General features: G+C 38.9%; 1 protein-coding gene across 6 annotated transcripts in view; it reads left to right on the top strand.

Annotated features, from left to right (window-relative positions):
- TLCD4 (TLC domain containing 4) overlaps positions 1 to 17,710 on the top strand; it is a 41,204-nt gene that overhangs the window by 2,474 nt on the left and 21,020 nt on the right. The window contains exons 1-2 of one of the 6 annotated variants that reach the window (XM_030455355.1): positions 12,021 to 12,107; positions 17,099 to 17,264. In XM_030455355.1, the coding sequence (XP_030311215.1) occupies positions 17,110 to 17,264 (155 nt within the window). In that variant the 5' untranslated portion in view covers positions 12,021 to 12,107; positions 17,099 to 17,109. The other 5 variants (XM_030455352.1, XM_030455350.1, XM_030455356.1 and 2 more) reach the window with 5 other exon arrangements.

Below are 17,710 nucleotides of genomic sequence, written 5' to 3'. Positions count from 1 at the left end.
GAAAAAGCAGTAACCCAAAGATGAGCACATCACAGTCACATTAGCTAAGTAATGTGAAGCAGGTAAGTACAGAACTTCCGCAAGGAGGGCAATAGCTAGTCCTGGATACTGTTGTTCTCCAGTTTGTAAAATTAATACTATTGCAAGTGAAGGTGTAACCTGTTTTTTGGGAGGCAGCGCTGCTCTTGCCCTGAAAAGTCCATTGACAGAAGGTGATGTAAGAGCGCTAATTACAAGGGCTGTCTCTGGCCACTGCTACTGATCCAGGAAGTTGGCATTGACCTTCTGTACTGAAGGAGGAATACACCATGCTCATTCTAAATAATTGTTCACAGTTGTCCAAAAGAAAATTCTGGAAGTCTTGGATAACAAAAATTGTTGTTGGTTGTTTTTTTTTTTTTAAATAGCATAATATTTTTTTCCACTTAGTTCTTGTGAGACATTTAAGACATAGCAGCAGGTATATCTGATGTATGTATCCTTTGGAAGTTAACACTCAATTGGTTTGAGGAAAGCTCACTTTCTTTCTGTTTCAGTTTCTTTTGTCTCCCATAGAAAAGGCTGCAATTGAAATATGTACAAAAGTGTTTTTATCCATGAAGTGAAATATAGGCAACTTTGGCTATCTGATGGTCATTCACTTTCTGACATTCCGTTTTTTAAGTGAAATAACTTTAATTGTGAAGCGTCTTTCCATGCAGCTGCAAACTACTTTATATTTATGACTTCTTAACTGGCTGTTTGAGTAATTATTTTTTTCTTCTAATTATGAATTCTAGAAGTAGACCTACAAACAAGAGTGATTGTTTTGTCATTTTCTTAAATGAGATCCTTTTGCATTGTTTTGGCTTAGGTTGCAGCTCCGTAAGTGTTGCATAAGCACAACTGAGGGCTAAACTAGCAAAACAGTTGGAGGAGTTGGGTGAAGAAAAGGGCAGTAAGCTCTTTGTCAGGCTTTGTTACTGAAAAAGTTGTAACGTGGAACCATTTATCATGTCAAACCTCAGTTGCGTCTTAAATGTATCTGAGTTCCTGAGAAGTAATTTCATAAGGTAAGTGATTTGAAAAGCAAGATATGATATATAAGTAATATATGACTTTCTGCATAAACCAAGTATTTCCTTTTTTTTTTCTTCCAGTGTTTTTAGAAACACAAAAGCACAGTGCTGCTACTCTCTAATCAAAGAGAGAACTTAAAGACTTCTGACTATGTTTCTAATGATTTTTTAATATTAGAAATTCAAGCTGCATCTGGAAGACTCTAGAACAGTAACAACATCGTAGGTGTCATAAAATGTTCTGCTGTTGGCAAGGAAAGGTATTTTTAGTTAAATCAGTGGCCTGTACCATTGGGGATCAGCCAGGGACAAGATGAAGCAGTTAGCTAACCAGCTACTGTCTTGTCTTGATGGCAGAACTAGGATGTTATCACAGGCAGTCTGTGGCAATTTGTCCCTCTTAGCAGCATTTACTTACAATTACTTTGGGCTAAGTGCAGTTTTACTTGGGAGTCATTACAATTACAGGAATGTAATCTTAGAGGTCCTGATTTGTATCTGTAATCAATAACATCTGTAATAGTTATGTTAACATTACAGTTAGTGCTGTGCTTCCTGGTACAAGGGCACTTACACCTACTTGAAGATTACTCTCATATGTTTAGTTACAAAGAAAGAGCATTTGCAAACAAACACTGCATGTTTAAATAGCCAAAATAGCAAAGAATCTGGAACCAAATTAATTTTTTATTAAAAATTAGTTACTTCACATATTTGCCATTCTTTGCACTTTGATTTCCAGTGCTGTGCTGTGTTGTCTGTGGCAAACAATTACATGATTGTGAGTTTACAGCAACTCAATAAATTAGGTATCCTTCCCTCTGACTGTGTAAAGGGACTCTGGCCATGCAGAGTTCTCTTTATGTAGTCTTTGGAAGTGGTAGATGAGGGAGGAGGTTTTTAGAAATTTATCTGGATCTAAATACCATGTACAAATTTAGACTCAAAGTAGCAATTTGTAGGGAAAATGTTTTTCTCTTAACAGGCTTGAGCCTCGCTGCTAACAGGTCTTTCTTTAACCTACTACATCTGACAGTGTGGCAAGGAAGCTGGAACGTATAGCTCTGATGACATGAGGTTTGGTAACCATTTGGGTGCATTCTGAGTGTGATTTTATGAAGCAAGAATATTTGTAGGAGATGGCAACAAAATTACATATTGTGACTTTCTCTAAATACTGGGTAGCCTGTTTGGAGAGCAGTCCCTGTAATGTAACGTAAACTAATGTTCTGTCCATTCAGAAAGCCAGAACTGTTTCACACCTTAAAAGTACTGAGCATCCTGGAGATTACTGTGTGCCTCTGGCCACTCAGCCTGTAACATTTTTTTTACAATACTCCGAAAACTAGGTTTGGATTCTGATGTTACCTTCCTGGGAACATTTCTTCAAACCTGTTTATAATGTAAAATGGAATAAGTGAGGTACTTGGGGGTTAGGATGTGGGATGCTCTATATACTCACTGTTGCTTTTTCCTGGGGTTTTCCTCAGCTTTCCGTAGGTCTGTAAGGAGGATGAAGAGAAATGCACATTTGTTTAGCCTGTCCTGCATTCCTGATGTCAGAAAACTGACTGTTGCTTGTGTAGGGAAATGTCTGGTCTCATCTACTCACCTTGTATCAGTGCACACCTCTTCCTCTCTCAGACTGGAAATTGTGTAGTTGGAGGGTTACTGCTTCTGTCCCAGGTCCACATTCCAGTCCCCAGCCCTCAGCATTCTTGAACTCAAGGAGAAGGCCTCCCTTCCTCTCTATCCTCTTGTGGGAATACAAAATGCATCAGAATTGATACTCTCCAGTCTGGAGACAGCTTCCTGAATTGAAAGTGAGGAAGGCTTTCTGAGCTATGTAGATTTTAAAAGGTCTAACATTGAATTAATAGCACTCTGGAGTTAAAAAGAACTGGCCATATTAAAAAAGAAGAGGTGAGGGGTTCTTGTTATGATCTGTGCTGTCCTTCAGGTTTTTTTCTCCTGTTTTTCTTGTGTCTTTTCTATGTCATTTATTGAGTATTGCTTTGGGGATGCTGCCAGTTATGGCTGTAGGTTTGGCGGTTTGTCCAGATCCAAATTAAAGACAATTGAATGTAATGATTCTACTAACTCACAATGGAGATAAATGAATTCTTTGTGAAGTTTGGAAGGGCTTGCCAAGTTATCTCAGCATTTTAATTTCTATACATTCGTGTATAATTCTTGCAAGACAAAAATACTAAAATTTTGAAATCTGAAAGCCCTTCTATTGCTTCTGCTTAGTTAAAATATGTAAGATGTAACAGAGCTATGTTAGCAAAAGCTCTCAAAAATTCATCTGTAGCAAATATCTCACTTTCTACACTATGTTTTGATAGTTTTAAAATACATGATAACATATATGTGGTACATATTAAAAACATATACCTCTCATTAATTTTTTTTATCAACCACAGGTGATGTATTATCAAGCACAGAGAAAACAGTGTTACACAACTCAAGAATATCCTTGTCTGCTACAGATAAAATGATTGTTGGGAAATTATATGCCATTTGCACTAATTATTACGAATTTAATGCTTGGTTGAGGTGTAAAGAGAGAGAGTCGATTCCTGTTGTGAATTGGACAATTGCTTAGAGTTAAATAATGGCATTAGTTATTTTGTTGACAGTTAATATATTACAGAAAAGGAAAAAAAATATGCATGTGGAAATATAAGTTTTCATAGTAGCCTCTGATTTACTAACATTGACCAAAGACAAACAGTAGAAATAATTTCCAAATAGGGATTTCATATCCTACTTTGAAGACAAACTAAGTTGTCTTCTCAACTGGTCCTCTGTGTTGGAGGACTTGTACTATGTAAATACAAGCACTTCTTAAGTAGATAATAGTCAAGCCAAGAGTGTGCATAAACCCAGTTATTATTAATATTTTAAAAGTTAAATGTCAAACCATAAGGTAAACTGCAATCACCTTTAAAGAGTTCTATGCACACACAGAGACACACAAAAAAGTTTGTTCAAAATGAAGTGGAAGAGTTACTGCCCTAGGCTTGTTACCCTCTCCTTTTTTTGTGTGTTTTTGTTGTTAAGAATCAGATCATGAGAAGCCTTGATTCCTGTAACTTTTGCAGGGGTAAGTTGAAAAGACAGTTCCTGTTTTAAAAATATTTATTGAAAGATGTATTTTTTAAAAGAAAGATTTAACATTACCTACTGCAGCAACTGGCTTCATGTATTTTTCCCTAGGATAACTTGACATAAGAGCTCGTTCAAATGCCCAGAGGGCCAGGATACACAGGTATCAAATTTGCTGAATTCTCAACATGATCAACTTTCCACATGGTATATCTGGCACATCCAGTGAATAAGAGATGTCCAGTCTAACATCTAACAGTACAGTGTATCCAGAACACACCTGACTTGTGCACTGCAGAACATAGTATTAGACTAGAGCACCTGCATATGTGCAGGTACTGTTGCCCAAGATGTCTAGAATCTAAATGTTCCCATTCTCAGTAGCAAGAATTCTGTTTCCACTGAAGCATAATCTCCACATAGAAAAAGAAGATGTCACTATAGGATATGTTGTATCTGTTACTCAGCACATCAGATAGATAAGCAGCTGCTGAACTGCAGGTTCTTTAAGCAGTCCCAGTAGAATTATTATGGCAAAATGTGTATGTTTACAACAACAAAAAAAGTGCAACACTGGGGGAAAAATAAAACACCTCACAAACAAGATGTTGTAATTAGTGTCAATTACAATACAATTTTTCTGCAATTTATTTACTTCCATGATATATTTGGTGCGATTCACATAGATTTTCACACCCGATTATAATGCTTGCATGATACATTTTTATGGTGAAGCTCTTCTACCTTAGCATTTTTTGATGTATATCACACATACAATTAGGATTATTTAAAAATTTTCTTTATTTTTAAGTACCCTTGGGTTTTATATTCAGTGTTTTTCTGTTATTTGTAGTTAATTGAGTAAGTCAATCAGAATGAGTGTTGCTCATCAGTAAAACTGTACATGGTGGTGAATAGTGTCATGGGAAGTGGAAAGCTAAAAAATTCCCTGCTGGTCTGAAAGCCAAGCTTTAGTCCTCTGTTTTAGCACTGCAGTAAATACATTAACCATTTCTTCTCTTTTTATATCTTTCTTACTAGAACTCCTGTCTTAAATCTTAGGTTTGGAAGTTACAGTACAAAGCGTGATCTCCATCATAGATGGCTAGAATTGCACAGAGGGACAGAAATCTGTAGGAAATAACATGCAGGTTCAGGCTTTGGAGAGCAGGGAAGTCACAAGACCCCCTGTTATCAATGGAAACTAAGAATTAAACCATAGGTAACAATCTAGAACAGTGCTGGTAAAAAATTGGCAATTACTTACTGTATTAGCAGTGTTAAAAGCAGGGTCTTTCCTAAAACACATTATTATTATTATTATTATCTATCAAAGATAAATTATTATTCATTCTATGGTGCCTAAACTTACAAAATGAGGACATAAGGTATGTTTTCTTTTCAAACAATATAATCTATCACTTCAATATCCACCCCAAAATATTAAGCTAAAAAGCTTCAATATTTAAAATAATAGCAATTTAAAAATAATTGTTTTCTCTAATTACAAATATTACTATTGTATTTGAGAAATATGTGAAAAACAATTCTTTGTTTTCTTATTCAGGGTTTTTGTATGGATCTCACCAGTGTGATATATATATATGTGAGATATATATATATGTGTGTATATATATATATATGTGTGTGTGTGTGTTAGGGTGCACAAGTTTTCACTGTTTTCTTGTGCCACTAAGAAGTTCTCCCTCCTTGTTTCCTTAAGGCTTTCACAGATCAACAGAAGATGGAAAAATCACTTAAAATTATAGACATATTTTTATGAAAAATCTTAAGAATTGAATCTCAAAGAAAACTATATTGCCTGAGGAAATTACTTAACCTTTTCAGGCTAATATATCTGCCATTAAAATACCTTAATACACCATTCTTTCCACACTGAAAGAGGCATAGTTAAATGCTGTGCAGCTGCTGTGGCATGAGCCAAAGTTTAGGCTGATGTAAGTGAGACGTAGAAGCTATCTTTAGCATACAGATGAGTGATACTATCCCAAATGAGTGCTCTTGTCTTTTTACCTGATGTGCTGCTCCTGAAAATCTGATGCAAGCAAGTAAAGCAAAATACTTGGTATCAACAAGCACTGTTTTCTTCTTTACTTGAATTACACTAATTTTAATTAAAAGTCTGAATGTTTAAAAAAATGTTGCTTTCTGACCCTTTGCATGTCGAATTGTTGGGAAATAAGTTTTTTGGGTTTAGCACTGCTTGGCACCAATTTCATGCTCCTCAATTGTATGCCATGACAAAGTACATCTTCTTTCATTTTCTGCTGTTCTGACATCAAATTCTAGTCACTGCCCTATTCTACAGTGCTCTTGTTGCTAAGAGCCTCAGCTCTCCCAAGGCAAGAGGAAATGTGTGCATGTGAAGAAAAGAATCTGCTATTATTTCAAGCTGCTTCTTGGTGTTTATGGTGTGCTCTATCTCAGAAACGAGCGAACTGAGAAGTCATGTTGGTCTTGTATCTCTCTGGTTTAAGCCTTTGGGAATGGAAAGCTTTATAGACACTGAGTTTGCTGATCCCATAGATGCGCCCAGGTGCAACTTTGTTTATTAAAGAACCAAGAACACCTTTAACAAACTGCAGTACAGCCTATTATAGTCCTTTGTGCAAGTATATCTGAGGAAAGGAAATGCATGGAGGAATGTGAGATGGGCAATGAAGAAAGCCAGGGTAGGATAGCTGTGGGAAGCATATAAAAATGACAGAGAAGGAAATGGTGTTAAGAAAATAGAGGATAAAGTGGGAGAGGGGGGGAAAAGAGAAGATAGAATAACCTGGAAAAGAAAAAGGGATGGTGTTCCTGTGAGTTCTGTGGAATATTCAGCACCTCTGTCTTAATGTGTTTTGATGTGTTGTCATAATGCTGACATGGTGCATCAGTGTCGTGTTTTGTAATGCAGCATAAGAAACTCAAAATGTGCTGTTTTACAGGTCCTCAGTAGCTTCTGGATGGTTATATTCAGGACAATAATACCAACTGAGAGGGTAATGCTGCTGGTGAGGTGTAACTAGATAGAAGAGACAGCATGTGATGAGAGATAAATGGAGAAGAGAAGTCAGAAAAGCTGGAAGAAAACTGCAGAAGGGAGGCTGAGCTACTGTAAGAGGTTAGTGACCAGACAGCTTTCCAGAAACAAACCTTTGTTCCATTACTGAGAGTAAGTACTACTGGCAGAAAGACTGCTTCCTCAGCAGCTGTTAACTTCATACATGAAGGGTGTTTAAAAAAAAAACCCCAAAGCATAGCATGCAGATTCTCTGTTTTTTCTATGCAATTCTTTGGAAAGAGGAATGATTTTTTATAAATGGAATCTTTTTCCTTTTCCATTCACCATTTTACTTATATTTTTCAGCTTTTTTTTTTTTTTTTTTTTTTTTTCCTAAACTCAAATTCAGATTCTTTCTTTTAAGTCTTCGGCTTTCTGAATTAAATGCTGTGATATTAGCTGCCTACAGTTACTGTGATTGAACTCCATGGGTGGCCTGAGCAATTTTCTGACAATGAAGCTGGTTCTTTTCTCACTCACACCAGTCTAACTCGTTGGCTTTAGTGGAGTGACTCTTGATTCACAGTGTTGTGAAAAGAGAATTGTACTTGCTCTTTCATATGCTCTTTCATCTCCATGATATTTTTGCTTACATGTACAATTGATTTTCTGGGAATATCTTCTGCTGCTGGCAGGTAGACATAGGAACTTCCTAAGATGGAAATAAATTTAAGCATTTTTTAGGTCACTGAGTTCAATCCACTGCTGCTACAACACCATGTTACATAATTCCTTTCATAAAGTCATCAGACTTTAAACAATCATTAAGAATATTTCTTACTTTAACTGCTAAATTCAGACTGAAAGGTTAGTTAAGCCCTATTTAAGTTCAAAAACACAGCTGAAATAATTTTAAATGCTTTAAAAGTATTTTCCTTTCTCACATACAGCAGTCATGATAAATGCTTCACTCTTGGCAGAGGTAGGCACAGCTCTGAGAAAGCATGGTTCTGAAATTACAGGCATACTTAGGAAAGGGTACCGTGTACTTTTCTATTCATGGTCACATCCCTCTCACAAATTCTAGTGGGAGTTAAAAGCAATCATCTGACAACAAAGTTTTACCATACCTGAAGTGCCACCCTTAAAGTCAATTACAGATGAAGAAGGGTATGGAACAGGTGTATAAAACTTGGCTGAGGATAGCTTACTGCAGTCTTCAACTTACTTATTTTGGGCTACCTTTTCTTTACTGTCTTAGCAGACTCCCTCCACTTCAGCAGAATTTTTTTCTCATTTATGGCGTGAAGCTGAAAATAATCAATAAAGTCATGAAGTTTAATTGTAATTGAAACATAGATCAAAAGCAGAGACTAATTTTTCTCATAGTGTAAATACAATTACTCAGGTGAAAACAAAAGTTGTTGCCTGTGCATGCTACTGTGATACCTCTGTCCTCCTTGCCTTCCCTATGGTCTTTCAGCATATGTGCCCTCTATCAACATGGAATATGGAATATATTTTTTTCCCCTGTGTTCCTCTGATTTACACTTCACCTTATCAAGCCCATTGCCTGTACTCCTCCTCCCTGTGGAATCTTGGCTTCCGAAGTTGCATTTGTTAATGGGGAACTTCTTCACAGTTACCATTAAGTGGTGGCAGCTTGGTTTGCAGCTGCTAGAAATTGATGCCTCCATGTCATAAGGAGGAAAAGGTGCTTTAATTGTGAAAGCAAAACTGGGGTCACTGTATGGCAACCCATTGATGGTGATACTACTCTGGTGCCTCTTCGTCCCACCCTTTGCCTGCTGTATTTCTGATGCAGAAATGTGTGCACAGTTTATATCATATAACTACAGTAAGTCTCATACTTTTAGGATTTTCTGGAAACGTTCAAAATAATTGTGTAAGAAGTTTATGCAACACTTTGCAGGAGTGGTAGAGCACTCCACTGGTTTTGTTGGATTTGCTTTGCACATGGAATACAGGCCTAGTTTGTTTTCTGTGAGGATCTCTTTGGCATCACTGGACACGGGACATCCAAGGTGAGGCTGCTGCATATACACAGTAATATCCAACCTGATGAGATTTTTAGATAGCATTAAGCTTAGACATACAGGCAATTCTAAAAATCTTCCTGAAGAACATTTCTGCTTGGGAAAGAGGACAGAAAACCAATCTAAGGGAACCTAAACTTATGGCAGCCATATCTAGCCATGTCTGTAGACCTCCCCTCTACTCAACACCTTCATGCCCCTATAGCCAGTTCTCTTTTTATCTGTGAATTATTTTAATCAAATACCTGAGAGATGTTGCGCTGTATGCTCACATGGAAAGCAGCTGTAAGCCAGGACTCCTCAGTACACCACCATTCTCTCAGCTTTACAGTCAGCAGCACACAACCTTGTGTGTGTTGCTGAGCTGTTGAGAGATGGCATTGCCTCTGGTCATGATCTGTTCGTGCTCAACAGCGTGCTGGTCGTGAGCCAAGAAGAGAGCAGTGGGACAGGTCAAACTAGTTTTTTTTCACCCACACAGCACACTTGGCTGAAAGAATTGTTTGGTAGGCTGTGTGCTACATAGGCCAGATAGGGAGGGTTGGTAAATGTCTGTTGTGGGTGCTTCCTGACCTGCAAGTGCATGATGGTGATGGGTTATTTTGAGGTTTTGATCTCTGATAGGTGGTCTCTGGCAGTTTGAAGACATTACCACTCTCAGCTTTCTGCTTTGCCCTGCTGCTAAGTATTACCACACATGGTAGAGACTCCAGGTCACCGGATGGTGTTGTCAAAAGCTACCCACTTTTGTACTCTGCTGGAATGATCATGACCTCAGGCAGTTGGGAGGGACAACAATTTAATACATGGCAGCTAAATCTGCCAGAGCTTGTTGTCTTTGGCTCTTAACCTTGTGTGGAAAGAGTCCTTGCCTGTGCCCACAGGCCTGAGGACTACCATTCCTGCTTTCACTGACACTGCACATCCTATGTGCAGAGGTCCACTGTTTGTCCGTATGGAAAGCTTGTCATAGTTGTTAAAATTTTAAAGGGCAAAGAGTATGAATAAAGAAACTTCACAGTCAGCAATACTGTTAAATAAAAAAGTGAGGACTGTTTTTGGAAGGTGAAGAAAAAATTATCTCTAGATTTTTTGTAGATAGTGCCAACTTGAAAATGATTTATGAGCCAACTATGCAGTTCTCAGGTTTTAGTGGCTATTCTTTTTTCACTAAAACCTGTAGACATAACAGAAAATAGGTTGAAATCTTTCTATATATGAGGAATAAAATTATATGAAGTCAGAGTAAAAGATGAGGATTTTATCCCGGTTTCACTAGGAAATTGTGCTGCTATGATATTGTTGTCTTTATTCATCCAGCTCTTTGTTTCTGGAATAAAAGAAAATTGCAAGCAGGGATGTGATCTCTTTCACTCAGCTGAGAATGCCTCTTGGACAGCTTAAAAAGCTGATCAACCATGAGACATAAGTCCACAGGAAATCAAACTTCCATGTTTCCTATGTTTAAACCAGCACTTCTCTGGCAGTTGATTTATGTTCAGCAATGGATCAAGCCAGGATGTCTTGAAATAGTTACAGATACTGGCAGTGTGCCCTGCCACCTCCTACAGGTTACCAGGTCTACAGCAGGAATGGCTCAATGCCTCATTAATCAGTACCTGAGTTTCTGCATTTCACAGATGGGCATATTAAGGCAAGCCAACATCAGTTTCTGTTCAGGTTTAAGCCAAAGCATTCCTGACATGGGAGACATCTTGCAAGAGTGATTAGTGTACCTACTTGGGGTAGATTATTTCTTTGTTGGCTGCAGCTTAATCTAGCATCATATATATACATATACATGAATACCTTCAACATCATGCAGCTTGGTAGAGGACTATGTTTAAATTATTGATCTGAAAGATCAGGAATCCTTGGTGGAAAATTTGAGGTGGTTTAGGGTACAATAGTAGAAGCATGTCAAGAGGGATGGAGTCCTGACTATTATGCTTCGTAGTTGGTAAAAAAACTAAGTCCATTCATCATTGTATTTAATTCTGTCAACATAATTTTGCTTCTCTTTTGATTTTTCAATACTATACCACAGTTCAAAAATGTAAAGTGAAAAATAATTTGACAAAAATCACAGCATTTAATTTCAAAAATACCAAGCATCTCTATTTCTCTGTGTGTTGGGTGTGTTACCCATTGCTGTACAGAGCTATTGGAGAGCGCATACACTGGTTCCTAGGGCACCAACAGTCACGTCGGCATTTTTCTCGTGATATATTTTAGACAATGAGACTACATAAAGGAAGGTAATTTATTCGCAGGGGCGGCGAGCAGGCTCCGAGGCTGGTGATGGCAGCTGCGGTCCCGGGGTGGCCGGAGAGACGCGGGGTGGCCGGAGAGACGCTGTCCGGCCGCGGACCTTCCCCTCGCCGTGCCGCGCTGCCCGCACAGACGGTCGCTTATCCGTGCTTTTACGGCGGCTGCGTTTCGAGACCTGCTGACGAGTTTCAGGACGGTCCCGGGTTATTTACTTTAGTGAACGCCGCTGCTGCGCATCTACGCTGCTGGGTTCGCCCAGCCCGCGTTCCGGGAGCCTCGCCGGCTGATGCTGCCTGCCCTCCTGCCGCTTCAGAGCCCCGAGGCCGGGGGAGGTGCCGTGGAGCGGTGGGGGGCGGCTGCCAGCGCGGGGCGGAAGGGGTCGGGGGAAGTCGCCGACCCCTCAGAGGCAGCGAAAGGAGCTGGGTGGCAAGTGGCGGCGGCGGCTCGGCCCCTTTAAGGCTACGCTTGCCGTAACCCGATCCCGGCGCCGCAGCCAGAGCCCCCACCGCCACCGTGGGAGCATCCTACGCCTGGGAAGGACTGTCCCGTCCCGTCCCGCCGCCGAGAGGCATGACCCCTACACCAGGTGCGGTGGGAAAGGTTAGAGGGAGAAGACCGCTGATCAGGCGAGGCAGGGGCGGTGCAGCCCCTTCTTCTCCGCCCCCCTGGGGTTGCGCGGAGCGGCCCCTTCCTCCCTCCCTCTTCCCTCTTCCAAGGGCCGCCCCCGAAGGCCGTAGCCGGCGGCTCCGGCAGCTCTGACAGCGCAAAGTACAGCGGTCCCCTCCCTCCCGCCGCCCCTGCAGCGCCTGGCCGCGGGCGGAGCGACCGCAGCGGGTGCGTGCGGCGGCTCCAGCCCGCCCGCCTGTCCGCCTGCCAGCTGTCCGGGGCTGGTGCCGCGGGCGGGTGCGGTGGGAACGGCGGGCGCCTCGGCTGACAGGGATTGACAGGGGAACGCCAGGTAATGCCCGGCTCGGGGGAGCGCCCGGTGGCTTCTCGTTAGCGCTGCGCTGCTTTGGAGCCTGTTCGGGTCCCTCCGCGCCCCCTCGGCTCGGTGCCCCCCTCCGAGTTTGGACGAGGAACCCCCCTCCCTGTTGCTTTGTGACTGCAAACTTCTTGCAGGTTTGAGGAAATCGGTGGTGTAGGTAAATGATACCTCAGCGTATAGTTTTACACAGAGAAGGGAACAGTTGATCTGTGAATAGCTTGAATTTTATGCATCTTTTTAATGCTGCTTACTGAACCAATAAGATACCCAATGCAGTGCATCTAATCTAATTGGCGCAATAGAAACTAACATTCAGACCAACAGTGCAGCAATACTCAAGCACTGCAGATGTTTTATTGCTGGGCTTAGGATATAATATGCAAATAGTAGTTCCCTGTTGCTCTCTGCAAATTAGCATGGCAAGTTCTACAATGATTGGATTTGCCTTTCAGTTTTAAACAGATCAGGAGAGTGTGAGGCTGAGTTGTATGTCCTGGTATCACTAGCAGCTTTAGGTATAATCTTGTTTGGAAATTGATCCAACTCATCTTGAAATCCAGCTTTAAAGAAAGTAAGGGTTCTAGGCCTTACACCTTCTTCTGCTTCTCCTTACTATGTCTTGTGGCTATACAGTTGCATTTCTTACTTTTATGACCTGAAAAAGTGGTATGGAACCAGTCATATGAGGAGAACATAAATGCTAAATGACATTGATCGTAAGACGCTTCGTAAGTCTTCTGCTTCTTTATTCTCTTTCAGTTAAGTGCATAATGGTTTCCTATTAGGGTGAATGACTGCTGAGTCTTTATAGTGTTGATATTTTTTTTTTCTAAATTCGAAATAGAAACAATTGCAGGAGAACCATCATGTGTTATTAGCAGGCCAAAAGAGTGTATTTTCAGTTCTTACTGAGTAGGATTGAAAAACTGTCTTATTAGCTCTTTCAAAATTAGTGAGGTTAAAAGAGTAATTTGATATTTTTGGATGTTTGCTGATACTTATTTTCCTAACGACTGTACGGAAAAGTTGCAAGAGTGAAGTTCTGATAATTTGTGATTACTGTCTAACTGAATTTCAGGTAAGCCAGGAAAAGACCACTGCTAAAAAGTTAATGGTTAAGAACAAACCAAGATATAGTAGATTTTGTTTTCCGAATTAGAAAATAGTTATTCTAAACCTCCCTTCCCACCCAGCCTTCTACTAGCTCAAAAACCTTATCGGTTGACTGAATGGTAATCAATGACTATGCAGTTTGGGGGATAAAGTGTCTGCTCATATATAATACATGAAGTTCTGTATCTTGATTAGGCTTTGCTAGAGGGCCATGAGAAGATACTGGTGCAGAAAAACACAGAATAGTTGAAGCTGTCTTTGACTTACTAACTTTATCTATTGTCCTTAAGGCAAAGAAATCATATGTTATCAGAAGCTTATTACTCTTAAGTTATAAACTTAAGTTCAGCAACATGAATGATTTTTCTTTTAAATAAAAATAAAATCTGCTAAACAACAGTTAATTTTCCTGTTAAACAGGATATAGTTGAAAACAACTTAAAGATACAAGAAGAACTTTCTAGCTTCCATTTCATATAAAACACTGTGTTAACTCCTGGCTGTTGAATTGGATTAAAATAAAGCATTCTTAATTTGCCTAAGTAAAACATTACATTATTCCCAGTCTTGGTACCTCATGTACTCAAACAGCATCTTGATAAGCATATATGAAATCGCGCTCTGAAATGGGTCTTGCAAAACTCTTACGAGTATCTGTGAGACCAACTACAGAGGCTGGGTGACTACTTTTTTTTTCTGCCATCATCAGAGCTTTCACGCTCTCTGGCATCATGGTTCTGTATTTTCTGCTGAAACTGCTCAGAGGTATAGGTGTATAACTCTTTGGAAAGTCAGGTCATGCGCTTTACACGCAACTGCCTTCTCTTAGAAGAAATCCTCTGTCCAGGCTGCCTAGGAGAAAGATTAGTTCTTCTAATGCATTTATTGCAGTCTCGTGTACTAAAATGAACACCTGTCAGGCACAGAAACATTACTTATCTAATAAAATCTTCTGATGCTAAGGAAACTAAAAAAAAAACCTCCCTGGATTTCTTTTGTCCAAGGGGTTATGCAGTGGCTTTGAAACTCGGAGGTACTTTACAGATGAATAAAATTGGTAGCACCATGAGAATTGCCATATTTTAGTCAAAAGGATGAAGTAGGTGTGATTGATGTTAAGTGGTTTTGCTGTTTTTCTGATGAGCATTGTCTTCAATATACATTTTGGCTTCTTTCACACACTTAAGGAATTAAACCAACCGGTTTTTTTCCTTATGTGGTCCAGGCAATTTGCTTGCTATCAATGAGATAGTATAATAACAAAGTTTTGGCCTTGGGAGTTAAATCTGGAATGTACAGTGCTTATAATCAAAGTAAAACTGGAAGATATAAACTTGGAATGTTTTATTCCCTTGAACAGAAATGTTTTAGAAAATCAGGCTTAACATGCATTGGCTCTAGTACTTTAAACTGTGTAAAAAGTGCATAAAATTTGATTTGTTTTTTCTGTCTTGGTCAGTGGAGGCAAATGGAGGAGTGTGTGGAGAACTGTAAAAAGTACTTGAGAGAATACTGAATATTCTGGATAGTATTTGAAATGGGAAGTTCTAATAGACCAACATTAAAAAGTAGGTAAATGGTCAGAGATAAAAAAATGGTCATCAGATAAACAAATCAAATGAACTAAAGTTTGTTGCAATGCAGTATGTGTACATTAAAATTTTTGTTTGGAGTAAAAATACACTTACAGACTGAATCTTCTGATCACCTGCTCTTGTTGCCTTCTGGGTTGTGTTGCATAGCGTAGCTGTCCCAGAATTTGCAAGCTGGATTCCTTTTGGGTTAAACTGAGCAGGAAGATCAGACTGAAGTGCACACCAGATGTAATCTAGACTGTAGAGTCCCCACGACAAGATTAAAAAGCTGGCCTGAAGAAAACACTTGAAATCCATATGGTATGGTTGCAGGTTTCACTAAGTAAATCTGCTCTCATATGTCCTGTGTTAGGCTTAGATAGCTGTGACTTTTACTTGTAGGTACTAGTCAAAGAAGGTTTTCAGATAATTCCTTTTCTTTTTGTTGCTCTTCAGTTCTGGAGAAAATGAAAAGACAGAGGAAGAGGGGGGCGGAAATGTTTGAGTTCATTGAACCTTCTGCTTCTAAATTTTTGAAGACAAATGTACTTTTTTTCCAATCTATATATAGAACAGCTTTTGTTAAAGTTCAAAGTTTAAATGCAAACTGTGTTTCAGTGTACTCACCATTTACACCACTAGCTGACAATATTGTACTTAATTCTTAAAAAAGCTATTATTTTAATTGGTTGACTTTTTTTTTTTCCCCCCTAACATTCAAGTTTTTATCTATCTGCAGTGCCAATACGATTTAAAAAATCTAAGGCACATTCCCTCATTCTGTAATGCATATGAAACAAAGCTGGATGTAAGTGTTTATATCATTGTATCAGTCTTTACTGACTATTAGGTAGTTGTAACATCAAATAATGCTAGCCTAGTCTTCATTTTATTATTTGGTATTTTCTTTAGTAAAACTAAAATAGGTCACAGCAGTAATTTAAATGGCTATGGAAGTAATTATTTAAATATTTTAAATGAAACCATATGTTTTTTTTTACTTTTCTGCTCAACTTCATAGAAGTTGATTTTTTATGAGTTTGTAATCTTTGACAGTCTTAGAATACAAAATACTTCACAACACTATCAAAACAGATTCATGTCAGAAGTTGGTGGCTTCTGGTAAAATTCCTTTCTGTCTTGTGACATTCAGAAGTGGCTGAAGCATTTAGAGACTGACACTTGTGTTTGGAATTTAGCTATTTATTTAGGCCTTATGAAAAGTCTAAATATCCAGGATGTCAAAAATGTAATAGCTCTGATGATAGGAAGCTTTTCAGTGTTGTGTGAAGTTTAGACTTTAATGTGAAGAAGAAAAAAGCTCAAATATAATAATAGGCTATTATTATATTATTATATAATAATAGGCTATTATCTGCTATCACAGATATCACTGTGAACAAAGTGCAAATTGAGAACTACTATCTTTGTGAATTTGACAAACATAAAGCTGCAGTGAGACTATTGCATCCCGAGGCTGACCTGAAAAGTCTCTTGTCTACTCTTACCTGATTTCATTTTTGCTTTTTAGAATCCCTTTGCAGCAGTGAATCTGGTAAGAATGAGGCAAGTTTTAACTTTGGATCTTCTTGGGACAGGAGTGGAGGCTTCTGAGCTGGTGTTGGCACTGGCCAGTGGTCCTTCCTGCCCTTTCTGTGCAGACAAAATATGTGTGACTTTAGGCAATGAAAATGTATCATATGCAAATGTTTAAAAAAATAAAAACAAAGTGAAATTTACACATATTAAATTAGGGGGATAGTTTTAGGCTGATACACCTTAAGTAGAAAAATTGAACAGGATGAAACTTTTAGTGAGTAATATTTCTGTTGATGTTAGTTGTCAAAACCACCTTCTCTGGCTGCTTAAAATAGTTAAATGGAAAATAGACTGAAATTACCTTTTGCCTCTTTTCACAGACTGAATAACAATGGCTTCCTTCAGCAACCTGACCATTGGCATTGCTTTTGCCAGTTTTACCGTATTTCAGCTCCTGTTCCATGTTTTAAGTCCTTGGGTGTCAACACGAATATCACCTGGTTTTAACAAGCTCAGCCAAAAAAGGCAGATCGAATGGAATTCAAGGTACAGTGTTCAAAACAAACTACAGCTAATGAGCTACCTGAAATTGTCAACATCAAACTACCTGAGTGCATGTGTGTATATATATATGTATATATATGTATATATATATAATTGAAGAAAATGTTATTAGGTAAATGTAAAGATTAGAAGGATGGTTCCAATCACTTTTCAAATTACAGATGTAAAATGCTGAGGCCTACTGAACACACAGCATTACAAGCACTTCTAATGCTTCACTTCTAAGTGAAACACTTTGTTACACAGTGATCCCCAAGTGAAAATCAGTAGAAAAATAAAACAGTGACTGGTGACAAGTAATAAGGTTGAATGGATTGATTTTAAATGGCTTCTCTGTGATACTTCTAGTAAAGAGAAAAAGATACAAAATCCTCCAAACATACATGAAGAGCAAAAATATTGCAATATAATCTATGATCTAAATGTTA

The sequence above is a fragment of the Calypte anna genome, chromosome 8 (assembly GCF_003957555.1).
Source record: "Calypte anna isolate BGI_N300 chromosome 8, bCalAnn1_v1.p, whole genome shotgun sequence".
In the NCBI taxonomy this organism is placed as follows: Eukaryota; Metazoa; Chordata; class Aves; order Apodiformes; family Trochilidae; genus Calypte; species Calypte anna.
Note: the sequence above shows the minus strand (reverse complement) of the source record. Positions and strands in the feature narration are given on the sequence as shown.